Below are 22,347 nucleotides of genomic sequence, written 5' to 3' on the forward strand. Positions count from 1 at the left end.
GTATTCAATTAGTGTTGTTTTTCCTGTGTATATTCAATTAGTGTTGTTTATTTGACCTAAACAACAAATTCCTCTTGATCAAACTTGGTATTACCTTGTTATTATTGTGGTTCTGTATTAAAAATAGGATGTGATATTTTTACATTGCCTCCTTTATCTAATATTGTAGCTAGTTTAATGTGTATAAACATACAGTAATTACTAAAAAATAAAGTACATTTAGATTCTTACACAATAATATCTGTCACCACAATAAACTTTTATATTTACCTTTATTTTTGCACAACTAAAGATAAATTATGTCTAACTAAATTCAACTTGTACAAATTACTCAAGTACAAAGAAAAAAAATGTGACATTCAGCTACAAAACTGATCGAAAGACAAGTAAATGTACTGGACATATAAACTACATTGTATATTGTACTGATCTCATCTCTTCACTGCTGCAGTCGGTAAACGGAGTCTGCCTCACGTTTGTTTGCAGACACTGCATCACTGGACTCGGCCTCTCTGGTGGGACATCTGCTCCGGGACAGGACGGGGACGGTGAGGGCGACGAGAACTCTCTGTCTCCTGAGGCCTGCTACGAGTGCAAGATCAACGGCTATCCCAAAAAGGGACGCCAACGCCGCAGCACCAACTCCACAGGGGAGGACCAGGATAATGAGGTGACTAGAATAATGACCCAAATAGAGCTGGGTTTCGATTCAAATTTCAAGAATCGATTCGATTCCGATTTTTACGTTTCAAAATTGATTTTTTCCGATTTTCTCAGTTCCCATCCGATTCGATCCGATTTCGATTCGATCCGATTTCGATTCGATCCGGGGGTTAATGTTATTAAAAATGAAAAATGTATTTGAACCGTTTCCTTCACTTCATGACTGTGTAGAGAAGCAACATATTAAAACTAGTATTATATCAATATTAAACAGCAAATCTTACAAGTATTGGTAGTTACTGATGGAAGACTGATGAAAAGGTTAAGGGTCAATCTACCTTCAAGAAAGATAATCCAGGAGTCCTGAATTACCTTTCTTGAAGGTAGATTGAAGTTCACTGAGGGAAATGTAGAAAAGAATTTTAAATAAAAAAAAGAAAAAAAGAAAGAAATTAAGTAAAATTCAAAAAAACATTTTTTTTAAAATCGATCTTTGGACGTACAAATCGATAATCGGTCATTAATATGCAAATCGATTCAAAATCGGAAAATCGATTTTTTTCAACCCAGCTCTTGACCCAAACCACTATAAAAAATATGAATATTCTCTGAAATGATTTTCCTAACTCATTTTTACGTCATTCAATTGATTCTGCTTTGTTTATTCTTATTAAAAGTTTTTATTTGTTGAGCGACTTGGGCAATATTAATGTGGACATATTAAAGCTATTGACATTTTTATTCACTGGGGTTTTATTCTCCATTTCACGCACCATATTTTTAAAGAAGACATGTTTTGCTGGTACTTAATCTTAAACTATAACATAAGCAGATCATTACTTTAAACGTGTACATTGTAAACGGCAATATTGATCCAAAACAACTTCATAATAGAAATGGGACCCAGAGCCAAGAGCTAAACATTTCAAATATTCTCAACAAAGCACAGGGATGTGGGCGGGGATGGGGGTCAGGTGTAAAAAGCACACAAGCCTCAAATGCAGGACAATAAAAGAATACTCAAACATGCAGAAATCTGTCAAAAATATCAAAATGCATCGTTGAGTAAACTAAACACTGTGGTAACTTGGTTAAAAGTTAATTCAAGTTGCTTAATATGTCTCCTTTTTGTCTTCAAATTGCCCCTCAGGGATAATCAAGACAACCTTCAACCTTTAAGACCGTGCAAACTTGGCTTTTATTCAAATTCCTGTTCTAAACTATCATGTAATCAAAAAAACATAACGCATACCGTATTTTCCGGACTATAAGTCGCACCGGAGTATAAAAAAATGCACAATAGAGAAGAAAAAAACATTTATAAGTATATAAATATAAGTATAAGTATATCAGTATAAATATAAGTATAAGAAGCACCCCGGCCAAAACAATGAAAAAGGTGCCACTTATAGTCCGGAAAATACAGTAAATGCAAATCCACTGCTTGTTACGGTGAAACGTCCCTATAAAGAGGCGGGGCTTATCAGTTCGGCACGTTTCAACAGGAAGTCAACGAACATGTCTCTGTAACTACACGTTTAGCTCAACATTGCCGTTTACCATGAACAAAATGTCAAATAATGATCTGCGTGGGTCACATTGCATTATCTCGTGCCTGTAAAAGAGCGCGACACGTCTCCTTTAACGGCACCAACACGGCCGCTCACGTCCGGCCCGTTTGTCCCCGCAGTTGCCCGAGAGCGAGCCGCTGAGCCTGGCCAGCGTGGACGTGGACGACACCCTCCAGCTCCACCTGAACATCAGCGACCTGACAAACCGAGCGCACATTCTGGAGTTCACGCCGGCCCTGTCCGCGCTCTCCGACCACGTCCGCTACGCCATCGACTACGGCAACGACGACGGCTTCTTCCGCATCAACCAGCGGGACGGGGTCAGCTTCTTGCACCTGTCCAAGAAGAAGTCCCCGCTGCTCCCCGGGGCCTACTCGCTCCAGATCAGTGGCGCGCCCCATTATAAGAAGAAAGAGCTGGTCGCGCTTGAAGACCGCCACGATAAAGACTACCTCACGGGAGAGCTGGGCGACGTACTAAAGATGAGAGTGCTGATCATCCTGCATTAACCTCGCACGGGGGGGACACGTGGAAGCAGATGTTGCGCCAGCAGTTGCTAACCCAAAGAAACATTTTTTACATTCAAACATTCAAACATTCAAACATCAAACATTAATGTCCGATGTTGGGTAATAAGAATTGGCGGGACATCTTGCTTTGCGCCGACAGGGAAGAGCTTTCAAACACCCAAAATTTAACAAAAAAAAGAAGACTAAATACAGTTTTGTTTCGTGAAGAAGGACCGCGTCATTCTGTTGCCAAAGATGATTTCACATATACATGAAAATTATGGCATTTTTACCATCGAAAACAGCCGTCGAGTGGTTTATATGTGGAATCGATGCTACTTTGTTTTTGTTTGTTTGTTTGAAAGGCACAAGGACTGCAGGGTTGAGTTCTCAGCCTGTTTTGAGATTCACAGTAGTCTAATAAATTCATTTTCTCTCCTCTCGCGGTGGACTGAACATACCTGGATGCATTTAGGCCTTCTTTGCGTATTAATTTAATGGTAGAAATGTTGTTTTTTAAAAAAGGAGAGGAAAGGAACGCACTATGGACTATTGAGGTGTAGCCGCGATCGAGCTTGAATGTCTCCTGCTGCCTATTTAAAACTCGCTTTCCAAATCTCCTTTTTCTACTGACCAGGATCGTTTTTTTGTTTTCACTGGTGCTAGCAACAAGATCACGTAAACTTACGAATGCACTGTACTTCTTTAAAACACTAACGGAGGGAAACGATGCGATCCCGTAGCCTTTTGCGAATCGAGGAACACTTGTCTTTAGCAACAGCGAGCTTCATATCCTTCTCTGCTCTTTCTATGTAAATTGTTTATACTGTAATACTCAATGCCACTTTTAATCTATGAAGAATTGTAAACTAGAGGAGGTCCTTTTGAAACGAGGCCTTTGTAATGGTGCTTATAAGACCAACTACTTCCTTTTAAACTGTGTAAACATGTACACACAAAAACACAGAGACACAAACAAGGATGATGACAATCTTTTTGAATGATATTGATGCACTGAGGTCTACACGGACCAAACAATCTCCCACAATTCAGTGCTGCCTTTCCGCGGACCCGCCTGAGACCGGTCTGTCGGAGGGGTTAGTTGTACATTCACAATAAAACATACTTTTGGTCTAAATGTATTCACTTTGTTTTCATCCGGGCTCCCGACCATCTCTCGACCTCATTCGACTTAAACATCCTTCTGCTGTTTTAGAAGTAAAATACATGATTATTTTCTGATTATTGAAGATGTTGTAGAACAGTAATGATTATATAATACTTTACAGAAGCAGTAAACGTGCCGTCTCTTTATTAACATTCAGAGTCTAGTTTGAATCCCTTTTCTTAGACCCCAGAGTCGCCCTGCAGGTGGAGAAGGACTGAAACACTACAAGTTCATAGTTGGGCAAGTATTCTCAGCCTCGTGGGCCAGAGTCTTATAAACAAAGGGTTCCAGCTCTGACTATTGTGTCCTTGGGCAGGACACTTCCTCTTCTGACAGTTGATGGTTAAGTGGCAAATGTAAGGTATATAGTATTTATATTTGCGTCATAGGAAGATTCAAGTTTTTGTGTAGCATCAAATTCAAATAAAAACTCATTAAGACCAAGAGCAGCTATTAAAAAATACCATTGTACCAAATAAAGGAATGTATATCTAAATGTGATTTGACTAACTGCAGCTGGATTGCAGTCTAAAGTGACAGAATCACAGCAGTGGCACATGTACGAGGGAAATAACAATTATATAATTTAATGAAAAAACAGTCAATTTAATCAAAAACGATTAAAGATGACAAAAGTGAACTCGTTTTTATAAATAAGGTCCAGGACGCGCGTAGCAGTGCTGCGTGACTCAAACGTGGTGTTGTGCTGCCCCCGTGTGGATAACCTACATCATTACAACAGGTGATAAACACAGGGCTCGTCCTCCAGGTTGTTGTTGTTGTTTTATGGCAGTTGGCATCCAAGTGTTGCATTACCGCCAGACTTTATTCCTTAGACTCTGTCGTAGTCCGTAAAAGTACTCCTTCCATTGCTTTGGTTGTTGTTGTTGTTGTTTTATGGCGGTTGGCATCCAATTGTTGCATTACCGCCAGACTTTATTCCTCAGACTTTTCGTAGTCCTCCAGGTTTATTAGATTAAACCATTTAAGGCTTTCTTAGGGAACTAAAACAATAGTCATGTATAGTGCATGAAGATATTCTAAATGAATATTGGCAAGAAATTCAATGCTTTATTCAAGGTCGTTCATGAAAAAAGATTACATTAACTATATATGTACAAAATTCACATTTATTTTTATAACAAATATTTCACACTTTATTTTAGTTGCGTCCAGTGGATCCAAAGCCTCCGGCTCCACGTTCTGTCTCATCAAGTGTCTGGAAGGAGACAACAGTTGTACTTAGCAGTGTTAAGACTATATATTTAGATGTTTACACTACAATCATAATGGTTTTACCTCAAGCTCTTGTAGATCGGGGTAACAGATTTTCTCACAGACCAGCTGAGCCACTCTGTCGCCCTTTTTCACTGGGGAAGGGAAACACAAATGAGTGCAGATTCCTTTGACGCATGTTCAGATGTCGTTTAGTTTGAAGCTGTAAATTTGTGAAGTCATTGAGCAAAACAACACTTTTACGCCAATAAGAGTGTTAGTCTTCACAGACCTTCAAATGGTTCCTTGTTGAAGTTGAAAAGCACGACGCCGACGTTCCCTCTGTAATCCTCGTCCACGACACCGGCTGATCCCACAGAAAGGACACATTTAACAGTGGCCTTCAGATAATGTGAATTAAAATGGTTAAAAACGCACCTCCAACGTCAATGAAGTGCTTTGCTGCGAGTCCAGATCTAGGAGCTGAAAAAGACAAACACATAATATGACAAACTCAAAACGGTGCATAAAACTGGCTCTAAAGCTGTAGTTACTGGTTCATTCCATTTATTGATAATTTTATCACATTAGACATTAAAAGGTGCACTATGTTTTTATATAGCTCCATATATCTTTAAAAAACCTGTAACATGATTGGTGAACCTTTATTTCCCCTGAAAATAAGAATACAAACTGAGCATTTATTATGTGTGTGACTGTGTGAAACTATTTAATTCATACATCACAATTTCCCAAAGCGTGGCGACCGTTACTATGGCTCGTGCTCTGAAACATCAGAGCTGGAGTCAGAACATCCCAGTGTCACTGTGTCTGTCTATGACATTGTCTGACTTCATCGCCACCACAGACATTGTTGATTCATTTCTCCCTGTGGCCCTCAGAGGCAACTGTTGTTGTGATTTTGGGCCTTACAAAAATAAATTGATTTGATTTGATTTGATTTGATTTGATTTGATGACACCATCAGATCACACTGAGTCATCAGAGAAGCCAAACGTCTGTTTCACGCTTTACGGGAACTTCAAAAAACATCAGGTGTTTTGAATGTTTAGGAGTGTCAGACGAAGCCCCTCCCACTGCATCCTCGTCTCAGGATTGGCTCTCATTCAGAGACAGTGAGATGGGTTCAGACTCCTGCCCCGGAACACTACGTTGAAGAGGAAAGAGCGCCGAGGAGTGCGACGCACACGGATGGTTTCTGTGGAAAAGTCACTGCGCTCACAGTAACACGGGCTTCAAACAGGTATTTTGGAGAAGTGTAAACACTTATTTGTAACTGAGAGTTACATAATGAGATTTTGAATTAAGGCGTTACATTTACTGATGCATGAGCCGTATTGAAAAGTCTGATGATCGGATTCACAACAAAAAACAAAAGCATTTCACCAGGAAGTTAGTTGGCGGTTTATTTGCAAATGAGCCGCACTCACCCACTCGGCCGTAGTGCCCAGGTGGAACTGCAATCTGAATGTCTGTCTTCACAATGGCCTTGTCCATGGGTCCAACAACGTAGTCGTACGCACTGGAAACAAGATCAACAGGTTAGTTTAAACCTCTTTTCATTCTGACTGATTTTCTTAAAAAGGACTAAAATGATCCAGTTGTAACTGCCGTGTTTCTGAACTCTTTGGGATAAAACAATGGTTGGTTAAAAAGCCGACTCTCTGTTGTTTTGTCCTGTTGATTTACTCCAAGATAGGCACAGAGGAAAAACATTTCAGAGAAGTCAGAACAGAATAAATGCAGAACCTGCTGGTACTTTCAGGATGTTTGAAGTACCACATGTGAGCGAGGCTGCATCATATTCCTTCATCAAAAGCTTCACTGGTCGATTAGTTCCATGTGAATTATGTTTGTATGTTGAAATTTCTAAAAGAATAAAATAACAGATATGTAAATATGGTGTAATCATAGGCCAGACTAAACTAGGTTGATTCATATCTCAATGTTCTTAGAGCCAGATCACAATATTTCTATTGCCTTAAAAAAAAAAGTAATGTTCCTTCTGTAAATGTATACTTCACTGTGATTGGTTGAATTCATTGTCACTCACTCAGAACCTTACTGACTGACCAATAGGAGTGGACAGGACTGTTCCACTGCTTTGTTTTGAGCTTTTGAGCACGTTCTTCTTCCTGGCGCCTCTACAGAGAACAATATGTTGTGTTTCAACACTAAACATTAGACTTTAAGCACTGATTGTAAAAGAGGCGCATTTTGCTCTTTGTGTTAGATTTGAGCCTTGTGACTTGTCAAACCTGTAGAGGTCGTATCCTGCAGCTTTGGTCGAGCCCCGCGTCGGTTTGGTCGCGTGTTCGGACAGTTTGGCAAACTTTAGCACGGGTTTGACTTGTGCCGCGCTCTCCTCCTCCAGCCGCGCTTTCTTTGATGGAGAAACGGAAGAAGCGTCGATCACGTCTAGAGCGGGCATTTTGGCAAAGACTCGTTAAACACGCCGACTCAAAAATCGATACACAAAATGAAAAATAAAAGAGGTGAAAGTTTCTTCTCCCGTTTCTTGGCGCGACTGCGGACACTGTGAAACTTTCGCGGGTGAATATAAACGTACGACGTTACGTATTTACGTCACACTAGCGCGTCTCACATAGTTACCGAAACATTTTTACACTAAATTAAGATGTATTTATTTTTTTATTTTTGTTACATATGCTCACAGTAAATGTAAATGCATCTCACGTTCAAAATAATAATGTTTATGTATTCTTAAATACATTTTAAGAGTCCGGATGCAGCCGCCTTTTGGAGCGGAGCTCTACTCCGTCACATCCGGAATAATGTAAGTAATTTGTATATGAATGAATAAAGCATGCCACATGGCATCCCATCATTTAGTGTGGCAAGTACAGAGAGCAAAGACCTGGCAAAGACACTGTTTTATCAATGAGTTGAGAAACGAAGGGTATGTGGAAATCAGTCTCTAAAACATATTTAAAAGGTGTTCAGCTGAAGACCTTAATTAGATTCTTGAAGGAGTCAGGCCTGATCAATAGAATTCAGTTATTGTGTGGTTTTCCTTTTTTTAGTACTACTTTCTTTGGTTGGAAAGTAGAAATCTCTAGTTCACGTTCCAATACAGTAGGTGGCGTAAACGCGCCTAAATGTTGAGTGCCACTCGGGATAAAACAAACCGAAGAAGAAGAAGTAAACACAAGCGGAAGCCAGCATGCTAAGTGCTAATGTGCTAGCACAACAATATTGAAATTATGTATTTAAAACGTGAACGGAAAAATAAAACAGCAACCAAATTATATCCGCGTTATTGTGGGAAATCAAAATACACACAAAAAAACTAAATGCGTTTCAAAGCCACAGGAAAAGGCTAACTCGACCACTACATGTTACATCCGATATGAAAATGTTTCTTGGTTCTTACCTTTGTTGCGATTGTCCATCTGAGAGTGAAACAACCTTCCTCTGAAAAGCGGAGCCGTGTCAAATAAAGAAGCACATGGTAAAAGCTTGCTATTCCCGAACTGTAGTAATAATCGAGTCATGTTTGTCCAGGAGCTGACTACACCATCCTACATTTAAAACCAGGACAGTCACGTGGCTCAGAAGAAGACTGTTTCACTGGAGTATATTTTAAAGTATTATTAAGGCGTGAACCCTTCATATTTGCATAATCGTAAACCCTTAATTGGCTTAAATAACTCCTATTCGCATACTCTGGCCTTAGGATAGAGGTGTACATTGGTGATAAATTGTACTTTAGACCCCTATTTCTGTTCAAATATACATATTTTAAACCTTTATTCAACCAGGAAAGTCCCATTGAGATGACTCTTTTTCAATGGAGTTTGGGCCATGACGGCAACACAAATCAACACACATTTAGAGTCACTTCGGGCCCCTGAGAACAAGAAAGCTGCACTAAACCTCTCCCCTGCACCTTCGATAGCTCAGTTGGTAGAGCGGAGGACTGTAGAGCATCAGACTGGAATCCTTAGGTCGCTGGTTCAAATCCGGCTCGAAGGAGGTGTTTTTGTTGTTTATCTGTCAAAGGACTTCTAATCTTCAGCTTCACACCATCTTTGTTGTTGTTGGTGTTGTTGTTGTTTTATGGTGGTTGGCATCCAAGTGCTGCATTACCGCCAGACTGCATTCTTTAGACTTCCATTTTTTGGAAGTGTCATTTCACTTTTATGTTGACTATGGCCGTTACTGGGTCCATTCCACGTAAAGAACGATGTTTAAAGAATAAAGTCTAAAGAATAAACTCTTAGATGTACAATTACAGCAGGTGGCGCTAATGTAAAGTTTAGATAATTAACCGCCATGAAAGTCCAGAGCAGAAGAAGAAATCTCTCAGGAACGCGCCGGGAATACGACGAGGTGGCCGAGTGGTTAAGGCGATGGACTGCTAATCCATTGTGCTCTGCACGCGTGGGTTCGAATCCCATCCTCGTCGAAAAAGGTTTTGAAAATATTAATTTACAGTGTTGTAAAGAATGAGCTGCTTTAATACACTGAACAAAAGAAGTTTTAATTGTTCCTGATTATTTCTGGACTTTGTAGTTTTCTAACAACAGTAGTAAGTTTAAACAAATGGAAAAAGTGTGCCAAATACAACATTGTCCTTTGGCAATAATTAGTCCACTCTTTATACTTTATCTCCTTGTCTCAAGAGGATACTCATATTTTACACCCACTGTGTGTTTTCAAATCAACCAAACAAATTAAGAAACAAACTTTATTTAAATAAACTGTTGAATTACAAATGTATATAAGTAAAAATCAGCTAAAATACATGTATCTTTTACAAATGTGACCTTGAAAGTAACATTTATTATTGAAATTGTTTGAATGACAGACGGTGAAGTGATTAAATATTTCAAAAGAATCAACATGTTTATACAAAGTAGATACAAAATCACAATATATTTTAATGTAAAGACGATTCTGGCTAAATGTATCATTGACAAAAACCTTTTCTCACTATAGTTCTATTTACATGTATTTTACACTCACATCATGCAGTGGGAAGGATTCTTAAATTACTTGGGTCAAAATAATACATATATAAGATACATAGATGGAGACAAATTTAATAGTTGCATGTAGATAGTTAAGGCACTTTGTTCACAGTTTTGGTTGTTCTTTATGACAAAAACAAATGCAATCCATCAAGATCATTATAGGCCTACTGTTATTTTGCTTATTCTGTGGTTTAGTCGGATAAATATGAGATACACACGCCTTGTAACTAATATAAATTAATATAAATTATCTGGTGTGGGATTTTCCATTTGAATATTTCCACAAAAACACTAAATATAATATAATTGATACAGGGATAGCGTCTCCTGGTCCACCTGAGAGAGAAGTCATTTTTTATCACATTTAAAAACCTAAAAACAGCTGAGAAACCTATTCATGGGTTCCCACATTTGAGGACGTTTTGAATGATTGATTCCTTGGCAACGGTGCAGGATTTATATCGTCCTGAAACCCATGGATAGTTTCATATTCTCTTGTTTTCCTCCCGTCTTGAAGCAAGCTCTGTATTCTCATAAGTGTAAGTGTAGAAGATGAAATAAGACTGCCGTTTGGACACAGGCGTCGGCTGGAGGTGGACGTGTGTTTGGTCTGCTGTTCGGTCTGCTGTATGGTTTGCTGTATGGTCTGCTGTTCGGTCTGCTGTATGGTTTGCTGCATGGTCTGCTGTATGGTCTGCTGTATGGTCTGCTGTTCGTTCTGCTGTATGGTCTGCTGTATGGTCTGCTGTGTGGTCTGCTGTATGGTCTGCTGTGTTGGCTGCTGTATGGTCTGCTGTTCGGTCTGTTGTATGGTCTGCTGTGTGGTCTGCTGTATGGTCTGCTGTTCGGTCTGCTGTATGGTTTGCCGTATGGTCTGCCGTATGGTTTGCCGTATGGTCTGCTGTATGGTTTGCTGTATGGTCTGCTGTATGGTCTGCGGTATGGTCTGCTGTATGGTCTGCTGTTTGGTCTGCTGTTCGTTCTGCTGTGTGGTCTGCTGTTCGGTCTGCTGTTTGGTCTGCTGTATGGTCTGCTGTGTGGTCTGATGTATGGTCTGATGTATGGTCTGCTGTATGGTCTGCTGTATGGTCTGCTGTATGGTCTGCTGTTTGGTCTGCTGTATGGTCTGCTGTGTGGTCTGCTGTTTGGTCTGCTGTATGGTCTGCTGTGTGGTCTGCTGTGTGGTCTGCTGTATGGTCTGATGTATGGTCTGATGTATGGTCTGCTGTATGGTCTGCTGTTTGGTCTGCTGTTCGTTCTGCTGTGTGGTCTGCTGTTCGGTCTGCTGTGTGGTCTGCTGTATGGTCTGCTGTGTGGTCTGCTGTTTGGTCTGCTGTATGGTCTGCTGTGTGGTCTGCTGTTTGGTCTGCTGTATGGTCTGCTGTATGGGCTGCTGAATGGTCTGCTGTTTGGTCTGCTGTATGGGCTGCTGTATGGTCTGCTGTTCGGTCTGCTGTTCGGTCTGCTCTATGGTCTGCTGTATGGTCTGCTGTGTGGTCTGCTGTATGGTCTGCTGTTTGGTCTGCTGTGTGGTCTGCTGTGTGGTCTGCTGTATGGTCTGCTGTGTGGTCTGCTGTATGGTCTGCTGTTTGGTCTGCTGTATGGTCTGCTGTTTGGTCTGCTGTGTGGTCTGCTGTGTGGTCTGCTGTGTGGTCTGCTGTGTGGTCTGCTGTGTGGTCTGCTGTATGGTCTGCTGTTTGGTCTGCTGTGTGGTCTGCTGTGTGGTCTGCTGTGTGGTCTGCTGTATGGTCTGCTGTGTGGTCTGCTGTATGGTCTGCTGTTTGGTCTGCTGTATGGTCTGCTGTGTGGTCTGCTGTGTGGTCTGCTGTGTGGTCTGCTGTATGGTCTGCTGTGTGGTCTGCTGTATGGTCTGCTGTTTGGTCTGCTGTGTGGTCTGCTGTGTGGTCTGCTGTATGGTCTGCTGTGTGGTCTGCTGTATGGTCTGCTGTTTGGTCTGCTGTGTGGTCTGCTGTGTGGTCTGCTGTATGGTCTGCTGTGTGGTCTGCTGTATGGTCTGCTGTTTGGTCTGCTGTGTGGTCTGCTGTGTGGTCTGCTGTATGGTCTGCTGTTTGGTCTGCTGTGTGGTCTGCTGTGTGGTCTGCTGTATGGTCTGCTGTGTGGTCTGCTGTATGGTCTGCTGTTTGGTCTGCTGTGTGGTCTGCTGTGTGGTCTGCTGTATGGTCTGCTGTTTGGTCTGCTGTGTGGTCTGCTGTGTGGTCTGCTGTGTGGTCTGCTGTATGGTCTGCTGTTCGGTCTGCTCCGAAGCTCGCGGGGCTCACGAGTAGAACGTGAGCACGCTCTTTTGGTTGCCTCTGATCAGCATAGTCGGAGGAAGGTCTTTGGTCAAGCTGTCGAGCCACGCCATGTACAGGAAATCAGACACAGAGTCCTTCCGAGCGATGGGCATGCTCCTGCAAACAGAGAGACCACTGTTTCAACATCGTCTGCATGTGCTGCTGCTTCTTTAGTTTTTACAAATATGTTTATTAATATGTGGCCAATTAGAACTATTATATGCATGTCTTGTTTTAACTATATGTATGCCTAAATTATCTATAACAGAAACAGTATTGACCAAAAATAAATGTGCCAAAAATACATATTCAGAATAAACATTTTAAGTAAACTAATTGTAGTATAGTTACTCTTTCATTTGATAGTAGAAAAAGCTTCAGTTGTAGTCATCTGGACTCAGTTTGAAAAAATAGACGTTTCGACTCTCATCCAAGAGTCATTGTCAATAACAGAATTTAGGTCGAGAACTCCGATATTAACACTGTTCTGTGGTAAGACCCGCCCATTGGGAGGAGCCTTCCTGAAGTAGAAAGAGTTGTTTGTTTCAACAGAAACTCCCCCCTTGTATCTACCGAGCTAGCCTATTCAGAATCTTAATGGGCTATTAGAAACCTCTTTGTCTTTGTGAGACCCGGGCTCAACCACCCTGAGTACCTGATTAGCATCTGAATGTCCTCTACCTTTCCAGGGGTTCAGTAACCCATTATAAATAACAGGAAGATTAAACCTTAGCCCTCCATTTCTGTTTAAAGAAGGTCTTTCTTTTTTAACAAAAATAGCTTCCTTAACTCCTCTTTCAAACCATCTTTTCTCCCTGCTTAAAACCTTCACATCACCGTCTTCAAACGAGTGATTAGAGGCTTCAAGATGGAGATGCACGGCACTCTGAGGTCCTGAACTTGTATTTCTTCTGTGCTGATAATCTTCTTGTGTAGAGGCTGTTTCGTCTCACCTATGTAACGTTCTTTACAGCTTTCTTCACTGCATTGGATCGAATAAACTACATTGCTCTGTTTTTGAGTCGGCAACTTGTCCTTTGGGTGAACCAGTTTTTGTCTTAAAGTGTTTCCTGGTTTAAAATAAACAGGGACTTCGTGTTGTCTAAAAATTCTCTGCAGTTTTTCCGACAGGCCAGACACATAATGGATAGAAACACCCTTCCTTCTCTGTTCAGTTTCCCTTTTGTCCTGCTTCTTGGTTCTCTTCACTCTGTTGAGAGCCCAAGCGGGGTAACCACAGGCTGAGAGGGCATTACGGACATGTTTTTCCTCTTTCTTCTTGCCCTCTGAGCTGGTGGGCACACCTTGAGCTCTGTGTTGTAAGGTTCTGATCACACCCAGCTTGTGCTGTAGTGGGTGGTTGGAACCAAAGAGCAGATACTGGTCCGTGTGTGTAGGTTTCCTATATACTTCTATTAGGAGTTTCCCGTCCTCTCCTCTGATCGTGGAACAATCAAGAAAGGCCAAGCGATTCTCCTTAGCGTCTTCTCTTGTAAACCTGATATGTGGGTCCACAGCATTGATGTGATCAGAGAAGGTTTCCAGCTCTTGTTTCTTAATTGTTACAAAAGTATCATCGACATAGCGAAGCCATAGTTTTGGGGCTATGCCTGAGAATGAGGACAGTGCCTTCTTCTCAAAGTGCTCCATGTATAGGTTGGCCACTATGGGAGAGACGGGCGAGCCCATGGCACAGCCATGAATCTGTCTGTAAAATTGTCCCCGGAATTGAAAGTAAGTGGTGTTCAGACAGATGTCCAACAGTTTACATATGTGTTCAGGTGTCAGTTTGGTCCTTTCCTGTAGGGTGGTGTCTTCCTGCAGTCTGATCCTCACTGCTGCTACTGCATCAGAGGTCAGGATGCAGGTGAACAGGGACACCACATCATATGAAACCATGAGGTCATCTGGGTCCAGTTGGAGATGTTTCACTTTATCCACAAAGTTGTGCGTGTTTTCCACATGATGTTCCGAATTCCCCACAAGCGGAGCCAATATAGTTGTTAAATGCTTGGCCACATTGTAAGTGATGGAATCTGTGCTGCACACTATGGGTCTGAGTGGAACCTCCTTTTTGTGTATTTTTGGAAGGCCATAAATGCAAGGCATGGCTTCACCAGGATACAGTCTGTAATACAGAGGCCGGTCTATCGCTTCCTCTTTTTCCAGCCTTTGTAAACAGTCTATCACTTTCTTCTTGTAGCCACTGGTCGGATCTCTTTTCAAGCGCTCGTATGTGGTCGTGTCCTCGAGGAGGGTGTGGACTTTGGCTTCGTAATCAGCTGCGTTGAGAATCACAGTGCAACGTCCCTTGTCTGCTGGGAGGATGTTGATGCTATGATCTTTTTCCAGTGCTGAAAGTGCTTTACTCTCTTCAGCTGTGATATTTGAAGGCGGTGGTTTGGCACTCTTCAGGGTCGCTGTGACACGTAACCTCAGGTCTGCAGCCTCCGATTCAGTCATTTTGTTGTTCCTAATTGCAGTTTCAGTGGCTGTGATGTAGTCCTCTGTAGGGATGTGTTTAGAGGTGACAGAAAAGTTGAGCCCTTTAGAGAGCACCTCCTTTTCTGCCTGTGTCAGAACACGATCTGATAGGTTCTTAATCCAATTGTTTTTGCTGGTCGCTAATTTGTCTGTCTCAGTCCTAATGTCTAGCTCGACCTCACCTGCATTCTTTTTGTTCAAAAGAATGTTGAACTTCTTGATTTGGCGTTCTTTGCTCTTCCTGTGCTGTGCTTCTTGTGCTGTCTGTGTAAAATCCAGCACTCTTTTGAAAGCTTCTTCAGGGAGTATGCTGGTTAATTTCTCCTGTAAAGTTCCTGTTCTGCCTTTCAATTTATCAATTCTGACGTTGTTTTCCTGGATCCTTTCACTGAGCATCTGCATAAGGCTCCTTCTCCAAATCTTCTCTGCTCTGTGTCCTCTGACCGGTGATTTGATCTGCAGGCTCTTCGGGATCATGTTGTTCTGTCTGCATCTAAGATTGAACCTCAAGTGGTTCCTGTTGTCTGCTAGTTTCCTGGCTACAGATTCGAGTTCCCGAACTAAATCCAAGGTTTTAGGCCCAAAATTCTTGGAAATATGTCGGTGTAATCCCTCATTCGTCCAGGCGTGTTCCATAGTAGAAAAAGCTTCAGTTGTAGTCATCTGGACTCAGTTTGAAAAAATAGACGTTTCGACTCTCATCCAAGAGTCATTGTCAATAACAGAATTTAGGTCGAGAACTCCGATATTAATACTGTTCTGTGGTAAGACCCGCCCATTGGGAGGAGCCTTCCTGAAGTAGAAAGAGTTGTTTGTTTCAACAGAAACTCCCCCCTTGTATCTACCGAGCTAGCCTATTCAGAATCTTAATGGGCTATTAGAATCCTCTTTGTCTTTGTGAGACCCTGGCTCAACCACCCTGAGTACCTGATTAGCATCTGAATGTCCTCTACCTTTCCAGGGGTTCAGAATCCCATTATAAATAACAGGAAGATTAAACCTTAGCCCTCCATTTCTGTTTAAAGAAGGTCTTTCTTTTTTAACAAAAATAGCTTCCTTAACTCCTCTTTCAAACCATCTTTTCTCCCTGCTTAAAACCTTCACATCACCGTCTTCAAACGAGTGATTAGAGGCTTCAAGATGGAGATGCACGGCACTCTGTGGTCCTGAACTAGTATTTCTTCTGTGCTGATAAAGCCTCTTGTGTAGAGGCTGTTTTGTCTCACCTATGTAACGTTCTTTACAACTTTCTTCACTGCATTGGATCGAATAAACTACATTGCTCTGTTTTTGAGTCTGCAACTTGTCCTTAGGGTGAACCAGTTTTTGTCTTAAAGTGTTTCCTGGTTTAAAATAAACAGGGACTTCGTGTTGTCTAAAAATTCTCTGCAGTTTTTCCGACAGGCCAGACACATAAGGGATAGAGACACCCTTCCTTCTCTGTTCAGTTTCCCCTTTGTCCTGCTTCTTGGTTCTCTTGCTCTCCCTCTGAGCTGGTGGGCAAGAAGAAAGAGGAAAAACATGTCCGTAATGCCCTCTCTGCCTGTGGTTACCCCGCTTGGGCTCTCAACAGAGTGAAAAACAAAGAAACATAGAAAACATCCCTTCTGAAGTGTGTACATGTTTGATTTTTGCTACTCTATCACAATATTAATAATAATAACAATAAATGTGGTGCAAACAAACATAAAGACGTTTTAAGTCAATGTTACATTTTTACACCATATAATAGAGCAACTCAAAGTGAAAGTACTCCAAGTATTCACAGTGCATTATTCTAATTGGACCATATGTATCAGAGTATGCATACAACACGACTTACAACAAGGACTTAAAAAGTACATCTTATATTCAAAAATGCAGTTTCAAGTTGCCCCTGGTCAAGTTGGGTGACACTGGTCTATAGTGAAGTAATGAAAAAGTTGTTGAATGTGAGAATAAAAGTAGACATAAATGCCGTCATCAGAAATAATACTACGGGATTACTACTGAAGCTAAATCTTGTCTCCATCGCCACTACTTTTCTCCTACTCCAGCAACCATCCTCACCCCAAGCACCTTACAAAAACATACAATAAAATCATAAATATAAAGTAAATCATACAGTACCGTATTTTCATAGTTTTGGCCGGGGTGCGACTTATACTTTATACTTATATACTTATACTTATACTCGACTCACACGTGCAACCGCATTTCATACTCTCTGCAACTTATATATGCTTTTTTCTTCTCTATTATGCATTTTTTGGCTAGTGTGACTTATAGTCCGGAAAATATGGTAAAAGCTCATCTTATCCACGTTTCCTCTTACACTATGATGAGATTGGCCCTTGAGAATTAGAACCCTGCACTAATACCACCTGTCACACCTTCGATAGCTCAGTTGGTAGAGCGGAGGACTGTAGAGCATCAGACTGGAATCCTTAGGTCGCTGGTTCAAATCTAGGTACATTTTGTTGTTCATCTGTCAAAGGACTTCTACATCTACAGCTTTGGACCGCGCACCTCGTGTCATTTCAGACACTTTTATGTTGACTATGGCCATTACTGCATCCGAGGTGGCATGACGAGGTGGCCGAGTGGTTAAGGCGATGGACTGCTAATCCATTGTGCTCTGCACGCGTGGGTTCGAATCCCATCCTCGTCGATAAAGGTTTTGAAAACAGTAAATTATTAATTTACAGTTCTGTAAAGTGTGAGCGTGGGCACAAGGGCGGAGTCACTCTTGCTGCTTTAATACACTGAACAAAAGGAGAGTTTTAATTGTTCCTGATTATTTCTGGACTTTGTAGAACTTAAACACCAATTTACACCCTAATCTTCACAGGATTACTAAAACCAAGTAAGAAAAACAAAGACAATTTTAAAACACCCCTTCTGAAGTGCGTACATGTTTGATTTTTGCTACTCTACACTAATAATAATAATACAAATAACAATAAATGTGGTGCAAACAAACATAAAAATGTTTTAAGTCAATATTGCATTTTTACACCATATATAAAAAATAATAATGCAACTCTTTTCTCTTCCTTCAGCAACCATCCTTTCCCCAAGCACCTTACAAAAACATACAACAAAATCATAAATATAAGGTAAATCATAAAGTACCATATTTTTATAAGTCGCACCTTTTTTCAGTTTTGGCCGGGGTGCGACTTATATGTGATATTATTTGTTATTTTCACACTTGCAACCGCATTTCATACTCCAGTGCAACTTATATATGCTTTTTTCTTCTCTATTATGCCTTTTTTGGCTAGTGCAACTTATAGTCTGGAAAATACGGTAAAAGCTCATCTTATCCACGTTTCCACTTACACAATGATGAGATTAGCGTCTCTGGAGTGTTCTCGGAGAAGCTCGTTGAGTCGCACTTGCAGGTTGGTCTGTAACGACAATCAAGTTAATGAATGCACCAAGGCCATAGCAACGGGCCCCCGGGTGCTCATCGCCGCGCTCACCTTCTCTTCAAACGCGCTGAGCTCCTCGTCCGTGATCTTCCAGGGAAACTGTTTGCGGAGCGCCTCCACCTGCTCCGAGTCTTTGGAGTTCTCGTTGAGACGGAAAGGGGCAATCATGTCGTCCAGCTTCTTAAGGCTGGAATTAGACAAAAGAAAGGAGTGTGAAGATATGTATTTATTCAGCCTGCAACGGTCAACTTTACACATTATTTTGTTCATTTTATGGTTTTGAAATGGTATCATGACTAAAAGAGCAAATGTAAGTAGAGACACACTGTAGAAATTAACCCAAAACACATTTGAAGAGTAATTTAGGACTTAAAACAAAGACATGGGCGGTGTTTGCACTAAACTAACTGCTATTTAACTGAAAAAAAATGAGCGTTACTGGAGAAAACATATGACAAAAACATTTCATATTATGGATTGAATGTGGTTTATACAAAATATGTTAAAAATATGGTATTTTGCTGTTTGTTGCCAACGTCTAAATGTTTTAGTTCTCACACATTCCAAAGCATTTTGCACATTACAGATCTGTTTTGTTGTAACTTTCAATAAAGAAACGCAGTAACACAATTGAATAAATAAATAAAATGAAAGTGGTATCACATGATTTATGATTATCTAAAGTTGACTAAATCCACGTCTCACCTCTCAGATCTGGGGTTGATGTGGAGGTCATCAATGATCATGATGTCGCTACACTTTATTCTGAATTTATGCAACAGAGACTTCATCCTGAAACACACAGAGAAATTCAAAACACAATCCATAACTGTCTGCTAAAAACATAGATAGATATATACACACGCACATTTTCAGTTAATAGTGTTTCTCAACCTGCTCCTTCTGATGGTTCATGGATTATAATTTTATACTTCTACAGTTTTAGACAAGGTACGTTTATTTGTAAAGCACACTTCGTACACAAAGTAATTCCAAGTGCTTTAATAGAATAAGAAAATATGCATAAAAATCACAGTAAAAAACAATAAAAACATAAACAATCATTAAAAAATTGACTTTGGCAGATACAAGCGTTAAGTCATATGCACAGCTAAACACTTCTAGGTTAATTTAGTTATTTTTTTGTGCATTTGCTTCTTTTTTTTGCATTTTAACCTTTGTTGTGAAGCAGTTTGTACTTGCTTTTGTCTATAAAATTGCTATTTAAATCATCTTTTCTTGCCTGTTAAACAAACCTACAGTGTAGCCCTATTTTAAACCAGGGTCAGAGCCAGTCTAGACCTGCCACAGTCCTGTTACAGACCTGGTGTAGATCTCGTGATACTCAAAAGTAATTCCTCGGGTGTAAAACCTTTAAGACGCGGGCGTGTACGAGGTGTAACTCACTCGATCTTGTCCTGCTCGCTGCGCCCGGGCTGCCCTGCCACGAAGATCCTCAGTTTGCTGTCCTTCCACTTCTTTCTGGTGGTCAAGATGTACGGCAGCAGCAGAGTCAGACCTGCACCACGAGAGACACATGTTTCCTTTAATCTTTTAACTGTCAAATAATATTAATTCCAGTGTGCAGAAAGTGAATGAGAGGTAGGTATTTATTTGCATTTTACTCAACATAATCTATTTTTTGTTGCATTAGTCACTTTCCCTATTTATCCAGAACTATACGTTGACTTGTTTGTTTTCTGGTTGCACAAATGTTATAGTTAAAGGTGCATTTAAGGTGCATTATGTAACTTTTCTGGTCCGCCACTCGCTCGTCTCCATAGAAGTGTCATTGCTTTGCTTATGTATCTTGCATTTATTCAATTATTCAATCACAAGCGTCTTAACACGTGCCCTGTAACTTGACCAGGCGTGTGTTGTCCGCTTGTGTCCATGGAGATAGATAAGTCTAATACTGTGGAACGTTCCAGGCAATAACATCTCCTTAGTGAGAAGCAGGTGGCGGACTCTTTACCAGAAAAGTTACAGGCTGCAATGCCAGGGACAAAGACACTGCCCTGTAAATGAAGTTTCTGTGTAATTCTTGTACTATTGGAACTAATAAATGACTTGAACCAATAAAATAATTGTATCCTCTGCTGCACTTACTTGCAGGACACAATTAAAGCCAAGACAAATCAATGTACATTAAAATTAACATCTAAGTGCTGCTTGTAAATGTTTGAAATGCAGCTAAAAGAAACCCACAGCAAAGCACCAGCCGAGGGAGCCCTTCGACAACAGTCCTAACACATTTATAAAATTGTACATTTACATTTTACATTGTTCCCACATCTCCGCTAGGAATAAAAAATCCTGCTGTTGAACAAAAAGTTGACCTTTTAATGTTTTATTAGATCGATAGAATTTTTTAATTTGTTAAGCAATTCATATTCCAGCTTTCTTTACAGTAATGCTCCTGAACGTGTAAGAAAGGTATATTTTTTGCATGTAATTTCTGGTTTTATTCTATTGTAAATACTGTTTTTATGGTGTTGTTCCTCACTAAACTTTGGCTGCTTAAATGTGCAACGTCAATACATTTTTTGATTGATAGTTTCGATGGAACAACATCCTCAGTCACAAAGTACTAACACACCTGTACAGATAAAAGTTCCACATACTTTGATCCTTTGTTTTACATTAGTCATCATTTACTGTGTGTGTTGTATATGGACGCTTGAATAATGTGTTATACATGAATTATTAAACAGAATTAAACATGTGGTGCGGCGATCGTAGCCCGGCTCTGAGTGAGATCTGAGCCGAGTTAAACCTGTGCGAGTCGCCTCAGAGGAAGTGTCTCCGTGCATTTGTCTCCAACAAACAGGGCAACGTCGCTCCGGGCAAAACCAACCTCTGATGTTAAACAGACAAACATCAATGGAGCGTGCGTCAGATGCTCCCCCAACACTCCTCCTCTCATTTTAAGTCCTCAGTCAATTCAAATATCCATCTTTGTTTTATCTACTTGGGTTTTTTTTCTAAAGAGTGCTTATGTGGGTTGGAAACAGTTGGATCAGTGCAGTGAAAAGGGCAGTATGTGCACGCTTGAAACTTCAAATCAAACACTATTGATTTGTTACTGTTCCAAGCAGATATTTTAGTTTTATTCTTAGATTGAATGATATGGATACTAACATTACAGCACATTTGAGGACTAAATCCAGCACATATCAGTGGTTGGCGGGTCTTGCAAAAAGGCTTTAAAATTTCCCAGAAAATTAACTTTTTTAAATTAAACTTTAATCAATTCTGGATAAACGTTGGATATACATTTTAGTTTATCTGCATGTATTATAAGTTTTGATCAGTTGAAGAGGGAGCCATGGTCAAGGTCAATTTTTTAATATTGAAAACTCATTGGTATCGGTACAATGCAATATTTGGTATTGTGTTACTTTGTATCGTATCGAAACAAGTATAACTAGTATCGCCTATCACTAGTAATTAGCAAGACTAAACAACCAGAGCTAAAACAGGAATAAAATAGAAAAAAAAAAATCAAGGACAAATCCAGGATTAAAACAGGAATAAAATTGGAAAAAAACAAGGACAAAAATGTGAATAAAACAGGAATAGAATGAGAAAAAAACAAGGACAAAAATGGGAATAAAACAGGAATAAAATGCTAAAAATTTAATAAAATTGAAAAAAAAAATAAAGGACAAAACCAGCGTTAAAGCAATAATAAGATTGAAAAAAAATCAAGGACAAACCAGGGCTAAAACTGGAAAAAACAAGGACAAACCAGGGCTAAAACTGGAAAAAACAAGGACAAACCAGGGCTAAAACTGGAAAAAACAAGGACAAAACCGGGGCTAAAACAGGAATAAAATTGGAAAAAACAAGGACAAACCAGGGCTAAAACTGGAAAAAACAAGGACAAAACCGGGGCTAAAACAGGAACAAAATTGGAAAAAAAGTAAAGAACGAAATAAGGGCTAGAAGAGAAATAAACCAGGACTACACAAAGACACCAAGAACAAAACAACATGAAACGCGTCTT

The 22,347-nt window shown here is 40.4% G+C and overlaps 3 protein-coding genes and 3 non-coding genes across 7 annotated transcripts in view; 4 read left to right on the top strand and 2 right to left on the bottom strand.

Annotated features, from left to right (window-relative positions):
- Positions 1-3,885, top strand: part of fbn1 (fibrillin 1) — a 142,965-nt gene extending 139,080 nt beyond the window's left edge. The window contains exons 64-65 of the mRNA XM_072465628.1: positions 487-670; positions 2,354-3,885. Coding sequence (XP_072321729.1) covers positions 487-670; positions 2,354-2,743 — 574 coding nt within the window. The 3' untranslated portion in view covers positions 2,744-3,885. The remainder of the gene's footprint in view (positions 1-486; positions 671-2,353) is intronic.
- A 1,144-nt stretch (positions 3,886-5,029) lies between these two features.
- Positions 5,030-8,694, bottom strand: dut (deoxyuridine triphosphatase). The gene is made up of 7 exons (XM_072465058.1): positions 8,542-8,694; positions 7,406-7,565; positions 6,578-6,669; positions 5,565-5,609; positions 5,419-5,493; positions 5,211-5,281; positions 5,030-5,130 (listed from the first exon to the last, which is right to left on the bottom strand). Exons 1-7 carry the CDS (start codon positions 8,660-8,662, stop codon positions 5,074-5,076), a joined length of 621 nt encoding a protein of 206 aa, XP_072321159.1. The 5' UTR covers positions 8,663-8,694; the 3' UTR covers positions 5,030-5,073.
- A 362-nt stretch (positions 8,695-9,056) lies between these two features.
- Positions 9,057-9,143, top strand: trnay-gua (transfer RNA tyrosine (anticodon GUA)). Its single transcript is given in 2 exon segments — positions 9,057-9,093; positions 9,108-9,143. It is a non-coding gene; the product is annotated as a tRNA-Tyr (tRNA).
- Positions 9,144-9,494: 351 nt separating this feature from the next.
- On the top strand, positions 9,495-9,576 carry trnas-gcu (transfer RNA serine (anticodon GCU)). Its single transcript has one exon. It is a non-coding gene; the product is annotated as a tRNA-Ser (tRNA).
- A 2,808-nt stretch (positions 9,577-12,384) lies between these two features.
- slc12a1 (solute carrier family 12 member 1) overlaps positions 12,385-22,347 on the bottom strand; it is a 32,744-nt gene continuing 22,781 nt past the window's right edge. For both annotated transcript variants that reach the window (XM_072464812.1, XM_072464811.1), the window contains exons 22-26: positions 19,746-19,857; positions 19,044-19,130; positions 18,390-18,525; positions 18,247-18,314; positions 12,385-12,555 (exon numbers count right to left, since the gene is read on the bottom strand). In XM_072464812.1, coding sequence (XP_072320913.1) covers positions 12,420-12,555; positions 18,247-18,314; positions 18,390-18,525; positions 19,044-19,130; positions 19,746-19,857 — 539 coding nt within the window. In that variant the 3' untranslated portion in view covers positions 12,385-12,419. The remainder of the gene's footprint in view (positions 12,556-18,246; positions 18,315-18,389; positions 18,526-19,043; positions 19,131-19,745; positions 19,858-22,347) is intronic.
- trnas-gcu (transfer RNA serine (anticodon GCU)) lies at positions 17,491-17,572 on the top strand. Its single transcript has one exon. It is a non-coding gene; the product is annotated as a tRNA-Ser (tRNA).

Source organism: Eucyclogobius newberryi, unplaced genomic scaffold (genome assembly GCF_026437365.1).
Source record: "Eucyclogobius newberryi isolate DKJ021-1_F unplaced genomic scaffold, fEucNew1.0.hap1 SCAF_5, whole genome shotgun sequence".
Lineage (NCBI taxonomy): Eukaryota > Metazoa > Chordata > Actinopteri > Gobiiformes > Gobiidae > Eucyclogobius > Eucyclogobius newberryi.